At 44.7% G+C, this 17360-nt stretch overlaps 1 protein-coding gene across 1 annotated transcript in view; it reads right to left on the bottom strand.

Moving 5' to 3' along the window:
• Positions 1–10127: 10127 nt before the first annotated feature.
• Positions 10128–17360, bottom strand: part of NOP53 (NOP53 ribosome biogenesis factor) — a 35637-nt gene continuing 28404 nt past the window's right edge. The window contains exons 10-13 of the mRNA XM_077480924.1: positions 16511–16577; positions 14743–14819; positions 13183–13239; positions 10128–10928 (exon numbers count right to left, since the gene is read on the bottom strand). Of these exons, the coding sequence (XP_077337050.1) occupies positions 10922–10928; positions 13183–13239; positions 14743–14819; positions 16511–16577 (208 nt within the window). The 3' untranslated portion in view covers positions 10128–10921. The remainder of the gene's footprint in view (positions 10929–13182; positions 13240–14742; positions 14820–16510; positions 16578–17360) is intronic.

The raw sequence follows: 17360 nt of genomic DNA, 5'->3' as shown, positions 1-17360 counted from the left end.
ATTAATTTACCCTGTGCTGTTTAGTGGCACTTAGTAAAATTCTTCAATCAACTTTTCCTGCCTCCACCTTTTACCCAGCTTCCATATCGGTGTGGCATGGTGAGAACTTTGGGGTTTGTACCTGAACCCTGCTAGAGAAGACACTGGGCTGGCTGTGAAGTTGTTTTGAACATTGGATCCGATTTTAGGCACCCCCCCCCCCCCCCCCTTGGCATGTAGGCTTAATAGCAGGGTGCTATACAGGTCCAGGGCAGAGGCAATCTGCACAGGCGTGGCCCAGTCTCTGAAGACCAAGGCTGTCTAGCCTTACAAAGTGGGTTAAGTCAGGGATATTGAGGGTTTATCCCTATGCTCTCCTGGATGAATCACTGAGATCTGTATGGAATGCTACCCTAGGTGCCTCTCTTGCCCAGGATGAAGTTCCTCCCTCCTTCACATTAATGAACTACTACATAGTTTAAGGTTTAACCTCTTTTCTTCTCATTTTAATGAGTGGCCACAGATCTTGTTCAACTACCTTCTGTAAAGAATAGGTTTTTTTTGTACTCACCATAAAATCCTTTTCTCTGTAATTCAGACTGACACAGCTTCTCTTTAGACCATTGGGTTGTTATGCCACCTTCAGGAGAGGACTAGGCATTACATGTTAACATGTGATAATAAAACTAGAACTTTCTAGTTCCGCCCAAGGGGCGGTCCCTTAGGTAACAACCCCTCAGCATGCTACTGCAGCCTCTGTACATCAAAAAATAAAAATATGAGGGGCGGGTGCTGTGTCAGTCGGTGAACTACAGAGAAAAGGATTTTACGGTGAGTATAAAAAAAATCCTATTTCTCTTACATTCACCAACTGATACAGCTTCTCTTTAGACCATTGGAACGTCCCAAAATAGTGCCAAAATTAGGGGTGCGAAAACAGCATAAAACTTCATCCACCATGGCATGTGGGAACTAGTACAAACTTTACCCACAAAAATAAAAAACTACAGTGTGTGGAATAACCACAAAAAAAAAAAAAAAAAAAAAAAAAAAAAAAAAAAACACACACAACAGGGTGCTCCTCAACAGAGAAGTACTACCTTCAAACCGCACCAAAAACTGCGGTAACGAATGCAACAGTGCATTAACTTAAAAAAAAAAAAAAAAAAACACACGAAAAAAAATAAAAGGAAAAAATTGCCTATGCAATTGCAACTATACAGCCGCCTGCAAAACTTTACAACCAAAATAGGAGTCACCCGATGCACTGACATCTACCTTGTAAATGTGTGGACAGACGACCAGGTCGCTGCTCTACACATTTGAGCAACAGACGCTTGATGTCAGAAGGCCCAAGACATTCCGATTGCCTTCGTGGAGTGAGTCGTGACCGGAAAGGGGGGCACCTGCCCCTTCAAGGTGTAGGCTTGTACTACAATCTGTCTGCTCCACCTGAAAAATTGTGGCCGACAAGACAGACATGCCTTCTGTGGACCAGCCACCGAAACAAACAGTGAGCCTGACTTCTGGAAGGGAGCCGTGGCAGACAAATACACCTTCAAAGCCCGAACCACGTGCAGAGCATGCAGGGCCACCTCCTTAGGATGTGCCGGCTTAGGACACAGAGATGGTAACACAATGTACTCATTGATGTGAAACGCCGATACTACCTTCGGCAGAAAAGACTATTGCGGACGCACCACTGCCTTTTCCTTGTGAACAACCAGATAGAACGACTTGCAGGACAAGGCCGCCAGTTCCGAAACCCTCCTGGCCAATGTGAGGGCCACTAGAAAGCCCACTTTCTGGGAAAAAAGTCAATAGGGGAAACTCAGATATTTTCAAATGGCGGCTTTTGAAGCGCCGATAATACCAGGTTCAGATCCCACAGGGGTAACATTGGACACACTGGAGGGACTGCATGTCGCACCCCTTGAGCAAAAGTAACCACTAGAGAGAGACGCCAGAGGTCGCTGAAAAAGGACAGCCAAAGCCGATATTTGTCCTTTAATGGTGCTTAACGTCAATTTCTGGTCCACCCCTTGCTGAAGAAACAGCAGGATCCTGGAAATAGAAAAGGAGCATGGACGACATACTTTCTCCTCAAACATGGAAGGCCTACATCTCCAGGTACAAAGATATATCTTCAAAGAAGATTTCCGTGCTCTAAACATAGTTAGGATCACAGAGTCCGACAGACCCCAGTTCCTCAACACCTGCCTCTCAATAGCCATGCTGTTAAAGCCAGCGATGTTAAAGCAGGATGGAGAATTGGACCTTGAGACAGAAGGTGCTCTCGCAACAGCAGTCGCCAGGGAGCATCTGCCACTGGGCACACTAGGTCAGCGTACCAAGGATGCTGAGGCCAATCTGGGGTAACCAGTATTACTGGGATCCCCTCGACTTCCACTCTGCGAAGCAGACGTGGTAAGTTTCAGTGAAGGAAAGGCGTAGATCAGCTGGTACTGATCCCACAGAGCCACCAGAACGTCTGCCCAAGGATCTCGTCCTGGACACAAATCTCGGTACCTTCCGCTTGAGATGGGAGGCCAGAGGATCCACGTCTGGTGTGCCCCACCACAGGCACAGTAGCTTGAACACCTCCGGATGCAAAGCCCATACTCCTGGGTCCAGCATCTGATGACTTAGATAGTCCGCCTGCCAGTTCTGAACACCCAGGATGTAAATGGCCGACAGGGCCGGTACACGTCACTCTGCCCATCGAAGTATTTGAGCGACCTCCCTTGTGGCGGCCGAGCTTCTGGTTCCTCCTTGGTGATTGACGTATGCCACAGCAGTGGCGTTTTCTGATTGGATCCTGATCCGACGCCCTTGCAGTCTCATTGACCATGTGGAGAGGCATAGCCTGATCACTTTCAGATTGAGCAGATTGATCGGCAACTTGGATTCCTCCGTCGACCAGATGTCCTAAGTCGACTGAACTCCCATCAGTCCACCCCAGCCGAATAGGCTGGCGTCCGTTGTGAACACCGGCCATTTCAGAGGTAGGAACGACTTCCCGGACTGAAGCACCGGGACCTCAGCCACAAGATCAGGGAACCCCGATCTGTCGATCAAGGGACAGCGGAGATTTGTCCCACTTTGTCAAGATCTCCTTCTGCAGGACTCTGGTGTGGAACTGGGCATATGGTATTGCCTCAAAGGAGGCCACCATGAGTCCAAGGACTCGCATGCAGAAGCGCAGCGATGACCACTTGCGTTTCATCAGCAGTTTTACCGCAGCTCCGAGAGTGTGCAGCTTGTCTGAAGGGAGAAACAGTCGCTTCCCTGGAGTCCAGCAGCAACCCTAGGTACTCCAATGCTGAGTCGGTACTATCACCCAATTTTTGCAGGGTCTGCATGGTGATCGCCACATCCTCTTCTAACTCTGTGGCGGAAGAAGCTCTCAGGAGATCGTCTAGGTAGCCCACGATTGCAATCTCACGTTGCCGTAGCAACGCCAACACAGGAGCCAAGACCTTGGTAAAGACTCGGGGGGGCTGATACCAAACCAGAAGGGATAGCCACAAACTGGTAGTGGGCTTCCCCGACTGCAAATCGCAGAAACTTTTGATGCCGGAGGCATATGGGTATGTGCAAGTACGCATCCTAGATGTCTAAGGACGCCAGGGAGTCCCCTTGATGGAGTGCAGCGACTACTGAGCGAACCGATTCCATTCTGAACCTCTGCAATTTCACAAAGTGATTGAGGGCTTTTAGATTGGACGTACCCCTTCCTTCTTGGGATCTACCCACAGGTTTGAGTAGAACCCATGGAAATGATCCGATTCCGGAACAGGTACAATAACTTCGCGATTCAGCAGGTCCCTTATTGCCTCCCAGGGAACTGGGAGAACAGGTATGCTGGAGGGGAAGAATCTGTTTTGCGGCCAAGAGAGGAAATCTATCTTGTAGCATTAGGAAATCAGATCGCAGACCCATTGGTCGGACAGTCGAGAGGACCACCGGGCTCCGAAGGCGATCTCCCACCCGAGTCATGGTTGGGGCAAACCTTCATGCGTTAGCACTTTTGTTCGCAGGCTTGCGGTTCCAGGGACGTTTGTCCTTCCGTGGTCCTCCTATTGGGCTGGGGACGTTTAGCCGAAGCTCCAGGTGGACAAAAAAGCAGTTTGAGTGGAAAAAGAGGGCCCTTGCCTACAGCGTGGCTCCTTAGCCTTCCTGGCCTGTGGGAGTAGAGTACTCTTACCACCTGTGGCATTCTTAATAATGTCAAAGCCAAAGAGGCTCCAAAGAGCCGGTGACCAAGGAAGGGAAGATCCGTCAGGGCTTTTTTTGAATGCCTGGTCAGCAGACCAGCATTTCAACCAAATCAGGTGAATCAGCACCACTGCTGACACTGAAGCCCTGGATAACAGGGGGAGGGTAACCAGGGCCACGTCACAAACGTACTTAAGGGCTTGCACTAGTTGGTCTGCTAGTTCCACGCAGACAGGAGAAGCCTGCTGTTCTCCCAATTTGCGGTGCAACAGTTTTGCCCACTCAGTGTCTGCGACACAAGTGCGGATGCCAGTACTGGTCACATGGTTGAACCCACAACCGTAAATAAGGAATGAGCCACTGCCTCGGCCTTCCTGTCCGTGGGATCCTTAAATGCAGGAGTCCCCTCCATCGGGATTGTGGTTATTTTGTTTAACCTGGATACTGTGGGTTCCACAACCAGAGGAGCCAACCACTTTTTGAGAATGCTCTTCTCAAAAGGGGCAACGCACCGCCATGTATTTGGGGACCGAAAAGGTCCGTTGCGGTCGACCCTATTCCTTGTAAACTAACTTGTCAAAATAAGTCTGATACGGGAACACCTTAGGTGAATGGCTGGCTTACAGGACCCAAAAGGGACCGCTACCTCAGCAGAGGGATCTGCTGGCTCCTGTATCCTCAGGGTATTAATGCACAGCTGTGATAAGTGCTCCAACAAGCGCTTTGTCGCGCACGGACCCGGGGACTCATCCTCACTGTCCGAGTCAGCGTCATATGACAAAACGACAGAGGTTACCAGCCTCAGCAGGGCCAGAGTCTGCATTAGAGTTCTCCCTAGAGGACGGGGGGGGGGGGCAGGGGCTGCTTTTTAGCACCTTGCGCCCATGCACCGCCTCCATCTTGGCAACGAACAAACTGAGAACAGAAGACAAAGCGTCCAAGGGCACTGCACATTCCGCAGGCCAACCGGTTGCAATTGCCTGGATTTCGGGGGAAGAAACACCAGTTTCTGAAGCCATGCTGACCCTACCCTGTCTACCACCTGACGGCGGACTTAGGACAGTGATGGTCTCAGCCTCCTTACTGCTACTGGCTGAGGGACTCACCACCCTGACAGGTTCTGCACTGTCAAGCAAGTAGTGCCCGTGTTCCGTCAGCTCCCTGGTGCAGAGGAATCTGCTCCGTCATTCAAAGCTGCTGCGAATGGCGCTGAAACCACTCTGCAATGTGCTCCGGCTCAAAGAAAATGGCCACCCAGCGTACCAGCATAAAGACAAAGCATGGGGAAAAGCATGGGGAAAATGGCCGCCAGATTACAGGAACACATGCAGTCTCTAGAGAAGCTGAAAAAACGTGCTCAGGCTTCTAGAAAATGGCCGTCGGCGTCCAGTACAAGGACAAATCACAGGGAAAATGGCCACCGAGACATAGAAGAGCATGCTTTCCCTTGCCCATACCCAAGATGGTCGCTGACACTGAAAAACATTGAGGGACAGAGCTAGAAATAGGCGGTGATCAGGGCTGCAGATATCACAGGCACCCCCAGGGACATTAAAAACACCACTCAGGACACCCCCCCCCACAGCACACACCCCGTGAAGCAGCCACATGCAGCATCCTGCATAGGGGGGGGGGGAGATAGTGACAGGGAGAGAATAGGGAGGTGAGGGACCCCCAAATCGACCTCCCAGGGAATGCCCAGCTGCTCAGCCCCACCAAGGCAGGGAGAGCTGTACTTACCAGTCCTGAAGAGCTGGAAGACATTCCATTACAGACCCACTTTCTGATCAGTACAGGGTGGCTGCTGGCCTCGGCACACTGACGTAGTCATCAGTAGCCCAGTCATACGTGCGCCCTGGAGCATAAAAGCTCACCGACCACCTCTGGAGCTGAGGTACATCATGGCCGGCCTAGCGCGTAGCTGCGACCTGCACACGCTTGCTGGCCAGGGAAACTATAAGGATAAGAGTATCCAGCCTGCCACCCAGCCGGCTGCTGATAACAGATCACAGGATCTTTCATCTTGCACAAAAAGCAAAGCTACTGCAGAAAAACCACAGAACGATGGGCCCGCAGGGTTCCTAGTTCCTTCTTCACTAAGCAAAATAAAACGGAGGCTGCAGTAGCATGCTGAGGGGTTGTTACCTAAGGGACCACCCCTTGGGCAGAACTAGAAGGTTCTAGTTTTATCACATGTTAACATGTAATGCCTAGTCCTCTGCTGAAGGTGGCATAACAACCCAATGGTCTAAAGAGAGAAGCTGCGTCAGTCGGTGAATATAAGAGAAAAAGTTTTATCCCTATTGTGGGGTCACCAGTATGATATTTTTATATTGAAATATCCCCTCTCAAGCGTCTTCTCCAGAGAATAAGTTCAGTGCTCGCAACCAGTATCCTCCAGACCCTTTATTAGCTTCGTTGCCCTTCTCTGTACTCTCTCCATTTTCAGTACATCCTTCCTGAAGACTGGTGCCCAGAACTGGACAGCATACTCCAGGTGCAGCTGGACCAGAGTCTTGGAGAGCGTGAGAATTATTGTTTTATCTCTGGTGTTGATCCTTTTTAATGCATGCCGATATTCTGTTTGCTTTGTTAGCAGCAGCTTGGCATTGCTGAGCCTATTCATCTACTAGGACCCCCAGGTCCTTTTCCATCCTGATTCCCTCAGAGGTTCTACCCCCAGTGTATAGATTGCATCATTTTACATTTTTCTACATTGAACCTCATTTGCCATGTAGTTGCCCACCCCATTAATTTGTTCAGATCTTTTTGCAAGGTTTCCACATCCTGTGAAGTTACTGCCCTGCTTCGCATCGTCCGCAAATACAGAGATTGAACTGTTTACCCCATCCTCCAGGTTGTTTTGAACAAATTAAATAGGATTGGTCCCAGCACAGAACCCTGGGGGATCCCACTACCCACCCCTGACCATTCCGAGTACTCCCCATTTATCACCACCCTCTGGACTCGCCCTTGTAGCCAGTTTTCAATCCATGTACTCAGCCTATGGTCCATACCAATGGACCTTATTTTGTACAGTACATGTTTATGAGGAACTGTCAAATGCTTTTGCAAAATCCAGATACACTACATCCATGGGCCTTCCTTTAGATGGAAACTCGCCTCCTCATAGAAGGTTAATAGATTGGTTTAGCAAGAACAATTCATAAATCATGCTGATTACCGCTAATGATACCGCTCTCATTTCTAAAATCTTGTATATAGTCCCTTATCCCCTCCAAGAGTTTACATACTATTGATGCTAGGCCAACTGGTCTGTAATGCCCCTTGATGCATTGTGAACCCATTTTAATTATTGGTGCTACATTGGCTTTTCTCCAATCAGCTGGTACCCTTCCAGTCAGACTGTCAGTAAAAAATTAGGAACAATGGTCCGGCAATTACTTGAGCAAGTTCCCCAAGTACCCTTGGATGCAAGCCATCTGGTCCCAGCGATTTATTAATGTTAAGGTTCCCAAGTCTAATTTTAATTCTGTCCTGTTAGTCATGGAGGTGCTTCCTGTGATATGCCATGAGGATAAACACTGCAGTTATCCTTATGCCAGGGCTCAACAAAACCCGGGCGCCAGGTCGCATTTGCGACTAGAATTAGTGACCTGGCGCAGCACAGCTGGGGGGTATCCTGTCTCCGTGGACCCCCCCCAAGCGTGATCGCATCGGGCCGTTCCGCCGGCAATTGAGGCCGCAGCTTTGAGGCCTTCCGCAGTCCTATGATTCCTTCTGGAATCTGGCGCCCTCTTGTGGTGGACGTTGGTATAACAACCAGCAATGCTAATGGGAGCTTCCCCTGCCTGTTTTTTTTATTGCCTGCCTATCTCCTTCCCTTTATTTAGAACCCCTAAACATTTTTTTATTTTGGGGAAAAAATGTTTAATAAAAAAATAAAACAGTAAAGTTAGCCCAATTTTTTTTTATATTGTGAAAGATAATGTTACGCCGAGTAAATTGATACCCAACATGTCACGCTTCAAAATTGCACCCGCTCATGGAAGGGCGACAAACTTTTACCCTTTAAAATCTCCATAGGCGACGTTTAAAAAAAATTCTACAGGTTGCACGTTTTGAGTTGCAGAGGAGGTCTAGGGCTACAATTATTGCTCTCGCTCTACCGATCACGGGGATACCTCACATGTGTGGTTTGAACACTGCTTTCATATGCAGGCGGGACAGGGCGCGTTTAAAATTTATTTTTATTTTCTTACTTTAAATTTTATTTTAATTTTTTACACTGTTCTTTTAAAAAAAAAAAAAAATTGTGTCACTTTTAATCCTATTACAAGGAATGTAAACATCCCTTGTAATAGAAAAAAGCATGACAGGTCCTCTTAAATATGAGATCTGGGGTCAGAGAGACCTCATCTCATATTTACACTAAAATGCAATAATAAAAAAAAAGATTGTCATTTGAAAAAAAAAAAAAAAAAATGTCCATCTAAGAGCTATGGGCAATGACTTTGAGACAGGTGGGGGGGCTGCGCTATCTTCCTCTCACTCGTCTCCATGTCAGGCCAGGGACAGGTCCTGATCACCGTTACCGACCTGGCTCCTAACTTTTTTAGCTGGCTCCTAGATTCCAAGCAAATTTGTCAAGCCCTGCCTTATGCCCTTATTTAATATGCTCTTAAAGCAAACCCATCTCTCCGTGTTCTTTGTTTCTAAGATTTTATCCCAATTTATACCTTCTAGCAAGGCTCATAGTTTAGGGAAGTTGGCTCTTTTGAAATTCATATTCCCCTTATGTTCCCTATTTATGCGATTTATATTAAAGCCAATTGACCTGTGATTGCTGTTACCCAAGTTGTCCTGTATTTACACATCCCTGATCAGGTCTGTATTGTTGGTAATCAGATGATCCAGTAACGCTTTATTTCTAGTTGGTGCGTCTACCATCTGATCCATAAAATTGCCCTGCAAGATGTTTAGGAACTGGCGAGCCTTAGATGAATGCGCAGTTCCCACTGCCCAGTCTATGTCTGGATAGTTAATTCCCCCCCCATTATGATAACACTTCCCATTCTTGCTGCTAATCCAAATTGTGATAGGAGATCTGTCTTCCCTTCCTCCCTCAGGATAGGGGGCCCTATAGCATACTCCCAGTATTTTCCCCTTGGCTTCATCCCTTTAGAGTTCTACCCATAAAGGATTCTACCTCCTCCCTAACTCCCTTAGTGATGGCATCTTGCATTCACCTGTACATTATTCTTGATATATAGACATACCCCTCTACCTTTTTTTACCCCCTCTATCCTTGCAATAAAGAGTATACCTTGAATGTTTGCCAGCCAATCAAGAGCTGTTGAACCAGGTCTCTGAAATTCCCACAAAATCCAAATCCTCCTTGTACAACAGTATCTCTAGTTCCCCCCCCCCCCCCCCATCTTGTCCGCCAGGCTCCTGGCATTGGTGAACACACCACATAGTTTAGACCAGTAGCATATTATCCTCTTATTGGGTGTTCCAAGATTGCAACTAGGACTTGCTACTATACTTACCCTGGGTTTATGCGCTTTGGTCAACCTACCACCAATGCCCCCCAATACCCTGGACCCTCCCCACCATCGCCTAGTTTAAACCCCCTTTAACTGTTTGGCAATCTTCATTCTCAGCTGATCTGCACCCTTCCTCATTTAGGTGCAGGCCGTCCCTTCTATAGTACCAGTTATCCAATAAGAAGTCGGCCCAGTCCTCCAGGAACCCAAACCCCTTCTTACTACACCAGCTCTGCCTTTCTGGTATACATAGGGGGGTAGTCTTGCCACAGTCTGGAAGACCTTTAACAAACCAATGAGAGATCAATCTTTATTTAAATTCTATCCAGAACAATCTACCTTTTGGTGGGGCTGTGCTTGCACACCAAACTAGATGTTTTGGGTTATCTACAAAAAGGACAACAGGAAACATGGCAAAACTATTTTATAAACTCATTTATTCTGCACAGAAAAATAATTTTTCATCTTTTCGTACTGGAAACGGAAACCAGAACATTGTTCAAATACTCAAGTCTATGGGGAGGATTTCCATGCATAAATATGATGAACTCAGTTCAGAGATCTCACACAGTCGGGCCCATACAACAGACATCCTCACTCAAGGTATTAAACTTTGCCAGATCAGATATTTATCCTTATGTCTACAGGTAAAAGCAGACTACCAATCAATTTCAGGGTAAAAGGTGAAGACCTGTATCGGATCTTTAGAGTTGTTAGGACTTCCCAAGCATCTGGCCGACCCTCCCCACCTGTCCACATTGCACTAAAAAATTTGTGCGAGATACCAGGAAGTGTGTTTATGGGAAGATCTTTGAAAAGTAAGCACAATTAGAAGTCAGATGGTGCCTGCACATCCGACTTTCTTCTTAGGTCTTTTGGCCAGCTGTAGTCACAAAAGTGGCTTCTTAAAGGAGTATGAAGAGGAATTTAATTGGATTATGGTGACCTGTGGTGGAATGCCCTGCAGCCAGAGTTGAGCAGACATCAGTGACAGCATCTAATGTAAAATAATTCAGTCTGGATAAACACGCAAACCAGGGGCCTGAGTTTAATGAATCTGGTTAATACTAAGGACAGAATTACAAGGCAGGAAGAGAGGCATGTCTGGGCTCGGGCACAAATGTAGCAGCTTTCAGGCCAAGCTTTCACAACCTTCACAATAAATAGAAAACCCCTTGCCAAGGCCAGGTGCTGATACGGGGACATGGTGTGAACTATAACCTAAAAGAAAAGGGAAAAAAAGGAGATTAGAACATGGCTGTATTAGTTTAAACATGACTTAAAATCATTAGTTTAAATCATGACTTAAATATAAAAAGGGACATACTGTTAACTTAGCGATACTAAACACATACACTGTTTAATTCACATTGTTCCTTCCATTCTGTATGTGGATGATGGCACTACTTTTAATAAAAAAAAAAAAAAATCCAAGTACCTTTTTCCTATTCGATATACAACTGTCACATGACCCAGCTCTTTCCCAGCCTATCTGCAGGGAAACATAAGCAGGAGGAGCTTCTAGCCCACCGCTGCTGGTCACATGTTCAAAAAAAATAAACCAGTTGAAAATGGTCATACAAATATATATTTGAAATCAAATCTTTATTTTGTGGAACATGGATTTCTGCCAGTTACAAGCTGCCATGACCCTCCAGCCTGTGTCTTAGAATAAGAGGAAGGCAAAGCCTCCCATCAATTTATATGCAATATCCAGCTCCCCATTGTGTTTAGCTGGTTAGCTGATGAACAGCATGTAATACGCTTATAGTTTTTTATGATGTATACACACAAATGCTTCTATCCTGCCTACCCATTTTGAAATACATTTTAAAGAAAGTTACCACATCCTATACTCTGTGCCCTCAGACCCCAGGGGCTGGGAAGCACACCAGACCCCAAGACAGCAAATGTTTGCTTCACATTCCCAGCATCCAATGCTGAAAATCCTCAATGCAAGGATGGATATCGTCATAGGGCAAAGTGGATGTTCAGCAAGTAAATTTAAGTATCATAATTCAAACACATGACTATACATTAAAGTGTGGTTTTAAAGGCTAAGGTTTACTCAAAGGACCCCAGTAGATATTAAAAACATGATTAAAAGGTAATGGGTATAACCTGTAGACTATTTGGGTCCTCCCAAAACCTGTCTGGAAAACTCAGTTCCTCCAAGTCCTGCCCAGTTGCTGGGATGTAAAAAACATTGGCTATTCACTCCCAGCATTACATGCGTAAAAGCCAACTGTTTTCATGCCATAGCACACAAGGAACATTTTGAATATTTATCAAAGTTGCAGTTTAATACTTACTGCTGCGTTTTCTGAAAAATGGGTGATCTGACACGTATTCTAGCAGACTTAAAGCCGGATGCAATCCCTCGACTTTCTGCTCAACTTACGTTGCAGTAAATACTACGTTTTGGCTGCACCACAACTTAAGTTAAGCTACTGTCAAGCAATCCTTGTTAGTTTTTACTAACCACCCACTGACTTTGAAACAGTACCAGCATGTACCCATTGCCATCTTATAAAACAGCTTTAAGCCCCAAACTCAGAGCCTGTTGCATAGGAATCATCCAACGTCTTGGTGTTTGGGATGGCCATGTTTTCTCCAAAAATGTTGGCGAGAGGCTATACCCGATACATAGGCCAGTGTCCACCTGGAATTTCCTGCTACGGTCCACAGACAAATCTTTAAGCAGTACAGAAGAGGAGTCCTGGCAGACGGCTGGGTATACATCAAAAAACAAATGCTGCATGACCATCTGATGTACTTCTTTAAAAAAGAATGGCAAGTGTGCAAAAAAACACTTAGCTTGGTTATGCTGAAACCCCAGACTGCACATGCAGCCAAGCAATCTTCTGATGCTTCTGGCTCAAACCATGAAAGCCAGAACTTGGGCAGGAGCCATTAAACCATTCAACAACGTTAAAAGAGAAAGCAGTACAATCTGAGTTGTGGATGGTCAACGTCATTGTTTCTATGAATAAGGACCTTAAAGTCTGAAGCAAACTTAGCCATTGCTGGTCAGGTTCAGATATTAAAATATGTCCTTCAACTGGGTAGGCACAGTGCAATGACATGCAGGGCCATCCAGAGTGGTGCAATGTAATGCAGACATTTTGTAGAACATTACACCTCTCTGGAACACAGTGAAATACCGCATTCTGATGTAAACATGACAAAGAATTTTTACACGTCATTGCAGTTGCCAGCATTTATGCATGAGGAAAAACTGAAGGGAACTGCACAAAGTGTGACCAGATTCTAAACATGAATTCTTCAGCTCTCTCAAAAATGTGTCCTCCCACATTTCTTTATTCTCTTCCCCAAGTCATTGTGTTTCTTTCCTCTGATGTTCATGCCCGCATAAAACGCAGCTCCATTGATTACCATTTCCACAAGTGCCTAGCAGGACAAGAAACCTACAATACCACCATTCAGATTCCCCATTTTCTTTCCTATAACTTACGTGATCTCCCGGAATGCCCGCTTCTCCACATATTTTACCTTCAACTTTCGCTTGAACCTGTAGGAAGCAAGAAAAACTGTTAACTGAATAAACAAAACAAAAAAAAAAACAAAAAACCCCACACATTTTTGTCCTGCAGCCATTACAAAATGTTAATGACTTTTTTGGATTTTCTATAAAAAGGTGTTAAAGTGGTTGTAAACGCTGTACAACCACTTTTACCTACAGGTAAGCCTATATTAAAAGGTTTACCTGTAGGTGCTGGAAATATCTCCTAAACCTACACGTTTAAGAGATATTTACAATAATCAAACATGCAGTTTCTAAAGGGATCTTGCCATAACTAGCGGCTCTCTGCTCGCATGCGCTGGAAAGATGCCACACGACTCCGGCCAGTCAGAGCAGGAGTCCGCAGCCCCAGAAGGAGGGGTGAAGACTGATGCTGCCAGGGGAGACCTAATGCATAGTAACCCATTATGCTTTACCTTTGCAGGGAAATAAAGAGGAAGTAAAACCAATCAGGGCTTACTGCCTCTTTAAACTGGGTTCACAGCATGGGGTCCCCCTTAACCAATTCAGCTGCGAGTCAGGTTTGAATTTTTGCCTGAATTTGCAACTGAATAGTAACCAAAAAGTCACACAGAACCCTTTTTAAAATGCAGACAGTGGTCACCCCCAGAGCTGTGTGAACCAGCTCCATTGAGAGCTGGTCACACTCTTTCAAATGAATTGAATGCGGACAAAACTGAATCCGATTCGCATTTGTGAACTAAACCTTAAGGCTATTTTTATATTTTGCCATAGTAAAAACTGGTTTTCACATTTTAGATTGCACAATGACACAAGTTTAAGACTGAATAGTTAAGATTCTTTCAAGCCCAGTAATGCCTGGTTCTCCCAAAATTATTATGGTTTGTAGTTAAAATCTTTTAGGCAATTGGCATAAAGACACCCTAGGCTTTTCGACAACTATTGTGGACACCAACATCCAACAAATCGAATTTCCTTTTGCATATTCCCCTGCAATACTCTTACATACATTTAAATGCTGGCTGAGGTTTTTCTAGTTGACCTTTGTGTGGGATTTTAGGATCAATAGATACTACTATATTTGAGTCAACATTATCAGTGGGTTATTGTTTGTCATATTTGACATAGTAATTGTTAAAAAGATCACCTGAACAGAGTTGTCCAGTCACAACAGATCTACTTGGGAGCACAAGTAAAACGACTATATTGAAGGACAGAAACAAAAACTACTGCGTTTAGGACTAGTGAGACTGAACAATGTGCTATTTTGCAGATAGTACGTCTTTATATTCTACAAAGTTTGCAAAGTGAGGCAGACATTTATGCAAGACCCAGGAGGCTGGCAGAATTTAGGAGCCAACAAGAAGTTCAAGCCAAAGAACAAATGCTTCTGCTGACAATAGCAAAAGGCATATAAAAATGTAGGCATCAGCTGTAAATAAGGCACCCTGGCCTTTAGGATTTATAGAACCTGCATCAAACTAGTTTACTGATTACAATAATTCAGCACCATACTCAGCCAGCACTCACTTGGCTCTCTCTCTCGGTTCAATGAGATTTCTCTTCTGGAAACTTTTGAATCGGTCCTTGGCCAGGCTTCCCTCCGGCTACATAAAATAAAAATGTATATTAATGGTCAAAAAATTTAAATCTCTCTATAGACACACACACACACACATCAGAGGTAACTGATCTGCTGATACTAGGTGTTGAAGACACAGGGCCATTTATTTTAATCAGCACCTTCTAAATATCCACTTCAACACTCATCACAATAGGTGTTCAAATCCATCTACACAGTCCAAAACTATAATAAAATGTTGCCTTTAGTTATGCTTTAAACCAGCCTTCTATTTTCCGCACCACTTTATTTGCAAAAAGCTCTGAAACCAGCTTTCACATGTTTGTTTCCCTGTAGTTGTGGTGGCTCAACAAGCAGTCTGCTATGATCCAGAGAAGCAACAGTGTAGCTCTATACCAAGGTGTTCACTATCAGCTCCCAGGCTTAAAGTGAACTTCTGCCAAACAGTTAACACACAAAAAGAGGACATACATATAAGGATCTATTTTATGTGCATTCCTGTCCATCCAGTCCTGTTATGTGCAGTTTTGTATGGCAGGAAAGGAGACCCATTTTTTTGCTGCTCTTAACATGTTCCTTTTTAGCACAAGAGATTTAGCACAATTGATTGGCTCATTGCGATGCTTCTCTGTCAACCAGGCAGGGCTCTGCTGTACAGAGACTACAGGAGGTCAATAGCAGATCATATTCAGGTGCATACACATTTAAAAAAAAATATATACTGATTCTGCATTGTGTTAAAAGGAATGTGTTGCAACGTCATCAGCACTTAAAGTCTGGCTGCGGACATGACAAAGCCGATTCAACTCTGCACAACAGATCACGGCAAAAGCACATCACCACTGCAAGATCCATTTGTATCATCTAGTGTGCGATAGCACTAGACTGACAGAAGTGAAAATTGGTTTCCGATGGACCCATCATACATTTTCCTGGCTGCTTTTAGTGCCATCAGACAAATTTCATTAAGCCTTAATACAGGTCCCCTAATGCATTCTGTTGTGTTTTTTTAACATGGACTGCTAAAGCCAAGGCTTTTTCACTTGAAATACATTAGTTAAGAGCCTCAAATGCAAAGCATCAAAAAGTCCTTCAAGCGAGATGAACTTGAATTAGACGTTCCTCAGTACACGTCCAAGAATTTGTATTCTCAGATGTACAGGTATATGTCCTTTTTACTACCAATTCACCTTTACATTGCCCCAAACTGATACTGTTTCTTCATAACAAACTAGTTCAGGATCAATTCGTGTGTTTAAATATATTGTCATTTCTAAATCTTATGTTACCAGACGCATATAGCGTCTCTATTTATATGCAAGTTAGGCTTAAAGTTGGTGGCAAATGTGGCAGAGGAGGGTGCGAACAAGTGGCGCTTCCCCTTTTAGGTGTAGCTCCACTTTAAAGTGTTACTAAACCCACAACAGTAAAATCTGTCTATATGCTGTAAAGCATGCTTGTTATACTCACCAAGGAATCTAGACCCCATACACTTGGATTTGCTGCAGATTTTTGTCTTCAGATTTACCAAAACCATGTCGTGCAAGGGCCTGCCTGATTACATACAAATTTAAACTTAAAGGTTTGACCTCATATTATATGGTTTTGGTAAATCTGAAGATTTTTTTAAATTATTTCTTAAAACCGCATGCCCTCCTGCACTGTCACACCTACTTCCTAAGAAGTTACACAAGCTTTTACAGGCAGAGAGCTCACCTTCAACTTCCGCAGGGAGTCTGTAAGCTCTTCACTCAGAAGTACAGCAATATCGGGCTCCTGGTACCTTTAAGAGGAGATAAAGCAGGGGGTTATATCAGAAGACAAGCCTTTCTATGGCACAGAATCCCACCATTACCCGGAATTCCGATAAAGTAAAAGAAAAAAAAAATCTTAGACAACCGTTATGCTGCGTACACATGACCGGACTTTCCAGCAGACTAGGTCCGACGGGATCAGTCCGGACAATCCGATCGTGTGTGGGCTAGTCTGACCGTTTTTTGGGGGAGTTTTATGAAAAAAAAACCTGACGGACCTAGAAATGGAACAGGTTTCAAATCTATCCGACAGACAAAAAAAAAAATAAAAAAAAAAATAAACAAAACAAAAACAAAAACAAAAATCGATAAAACCGTTAGTCTGTGTGCTAGTCCGACGAAAATACGACACAAGAACTGGCTATTGAACTTAGTTTAGTCCCGTCTTAAGTCATCACGTTCAAAATTAAAGGACTTTTGAACGGACTCAATCCGTTCATGTGTGGCCGTTCAGAAAGTCGGATCTCTGCCGTCGGGTAGTGTGTATGCGGCATTACTGGAGACAAATACCCACTAGAGGAATTCCCACTCCATTCTCGCTCTGATGACCAAGCAAAATTTTGAAGTCTATTCCCCATTATCAGGATTGGTCACAAAAAAAAAAAAAAAAAAAATTATAAATATAAATTTACACACACACCAGTGTCCTCTTGTCATACCCAAATTCATGCATCTCTGTTCCACATTGACGTCATGATTTTCTGACAGTACCCCATGGAACAACCTTAGCTGTCTCCATCCACCCCACTAGT

This window comes from Lithobates pipiens, unplaced genomic scaffold (assembly GCF_037356315.1).
Source record: "Lithobates pipiens isolate NorthernLeopardFrog02 unplaced genomic scaffold, aLitPip1_a1.2 Scaffold_1, whole genome shotgun sequence".
Lineage (NCBI taxonomy): Eukaryota > Metazoa > Chordata > Amphibia > Anura > Ranidae > Lithobates > Lithobates pipiens.
This window is presented reverse-complemented; position numbering and strand designations above follow the sequence as displayed.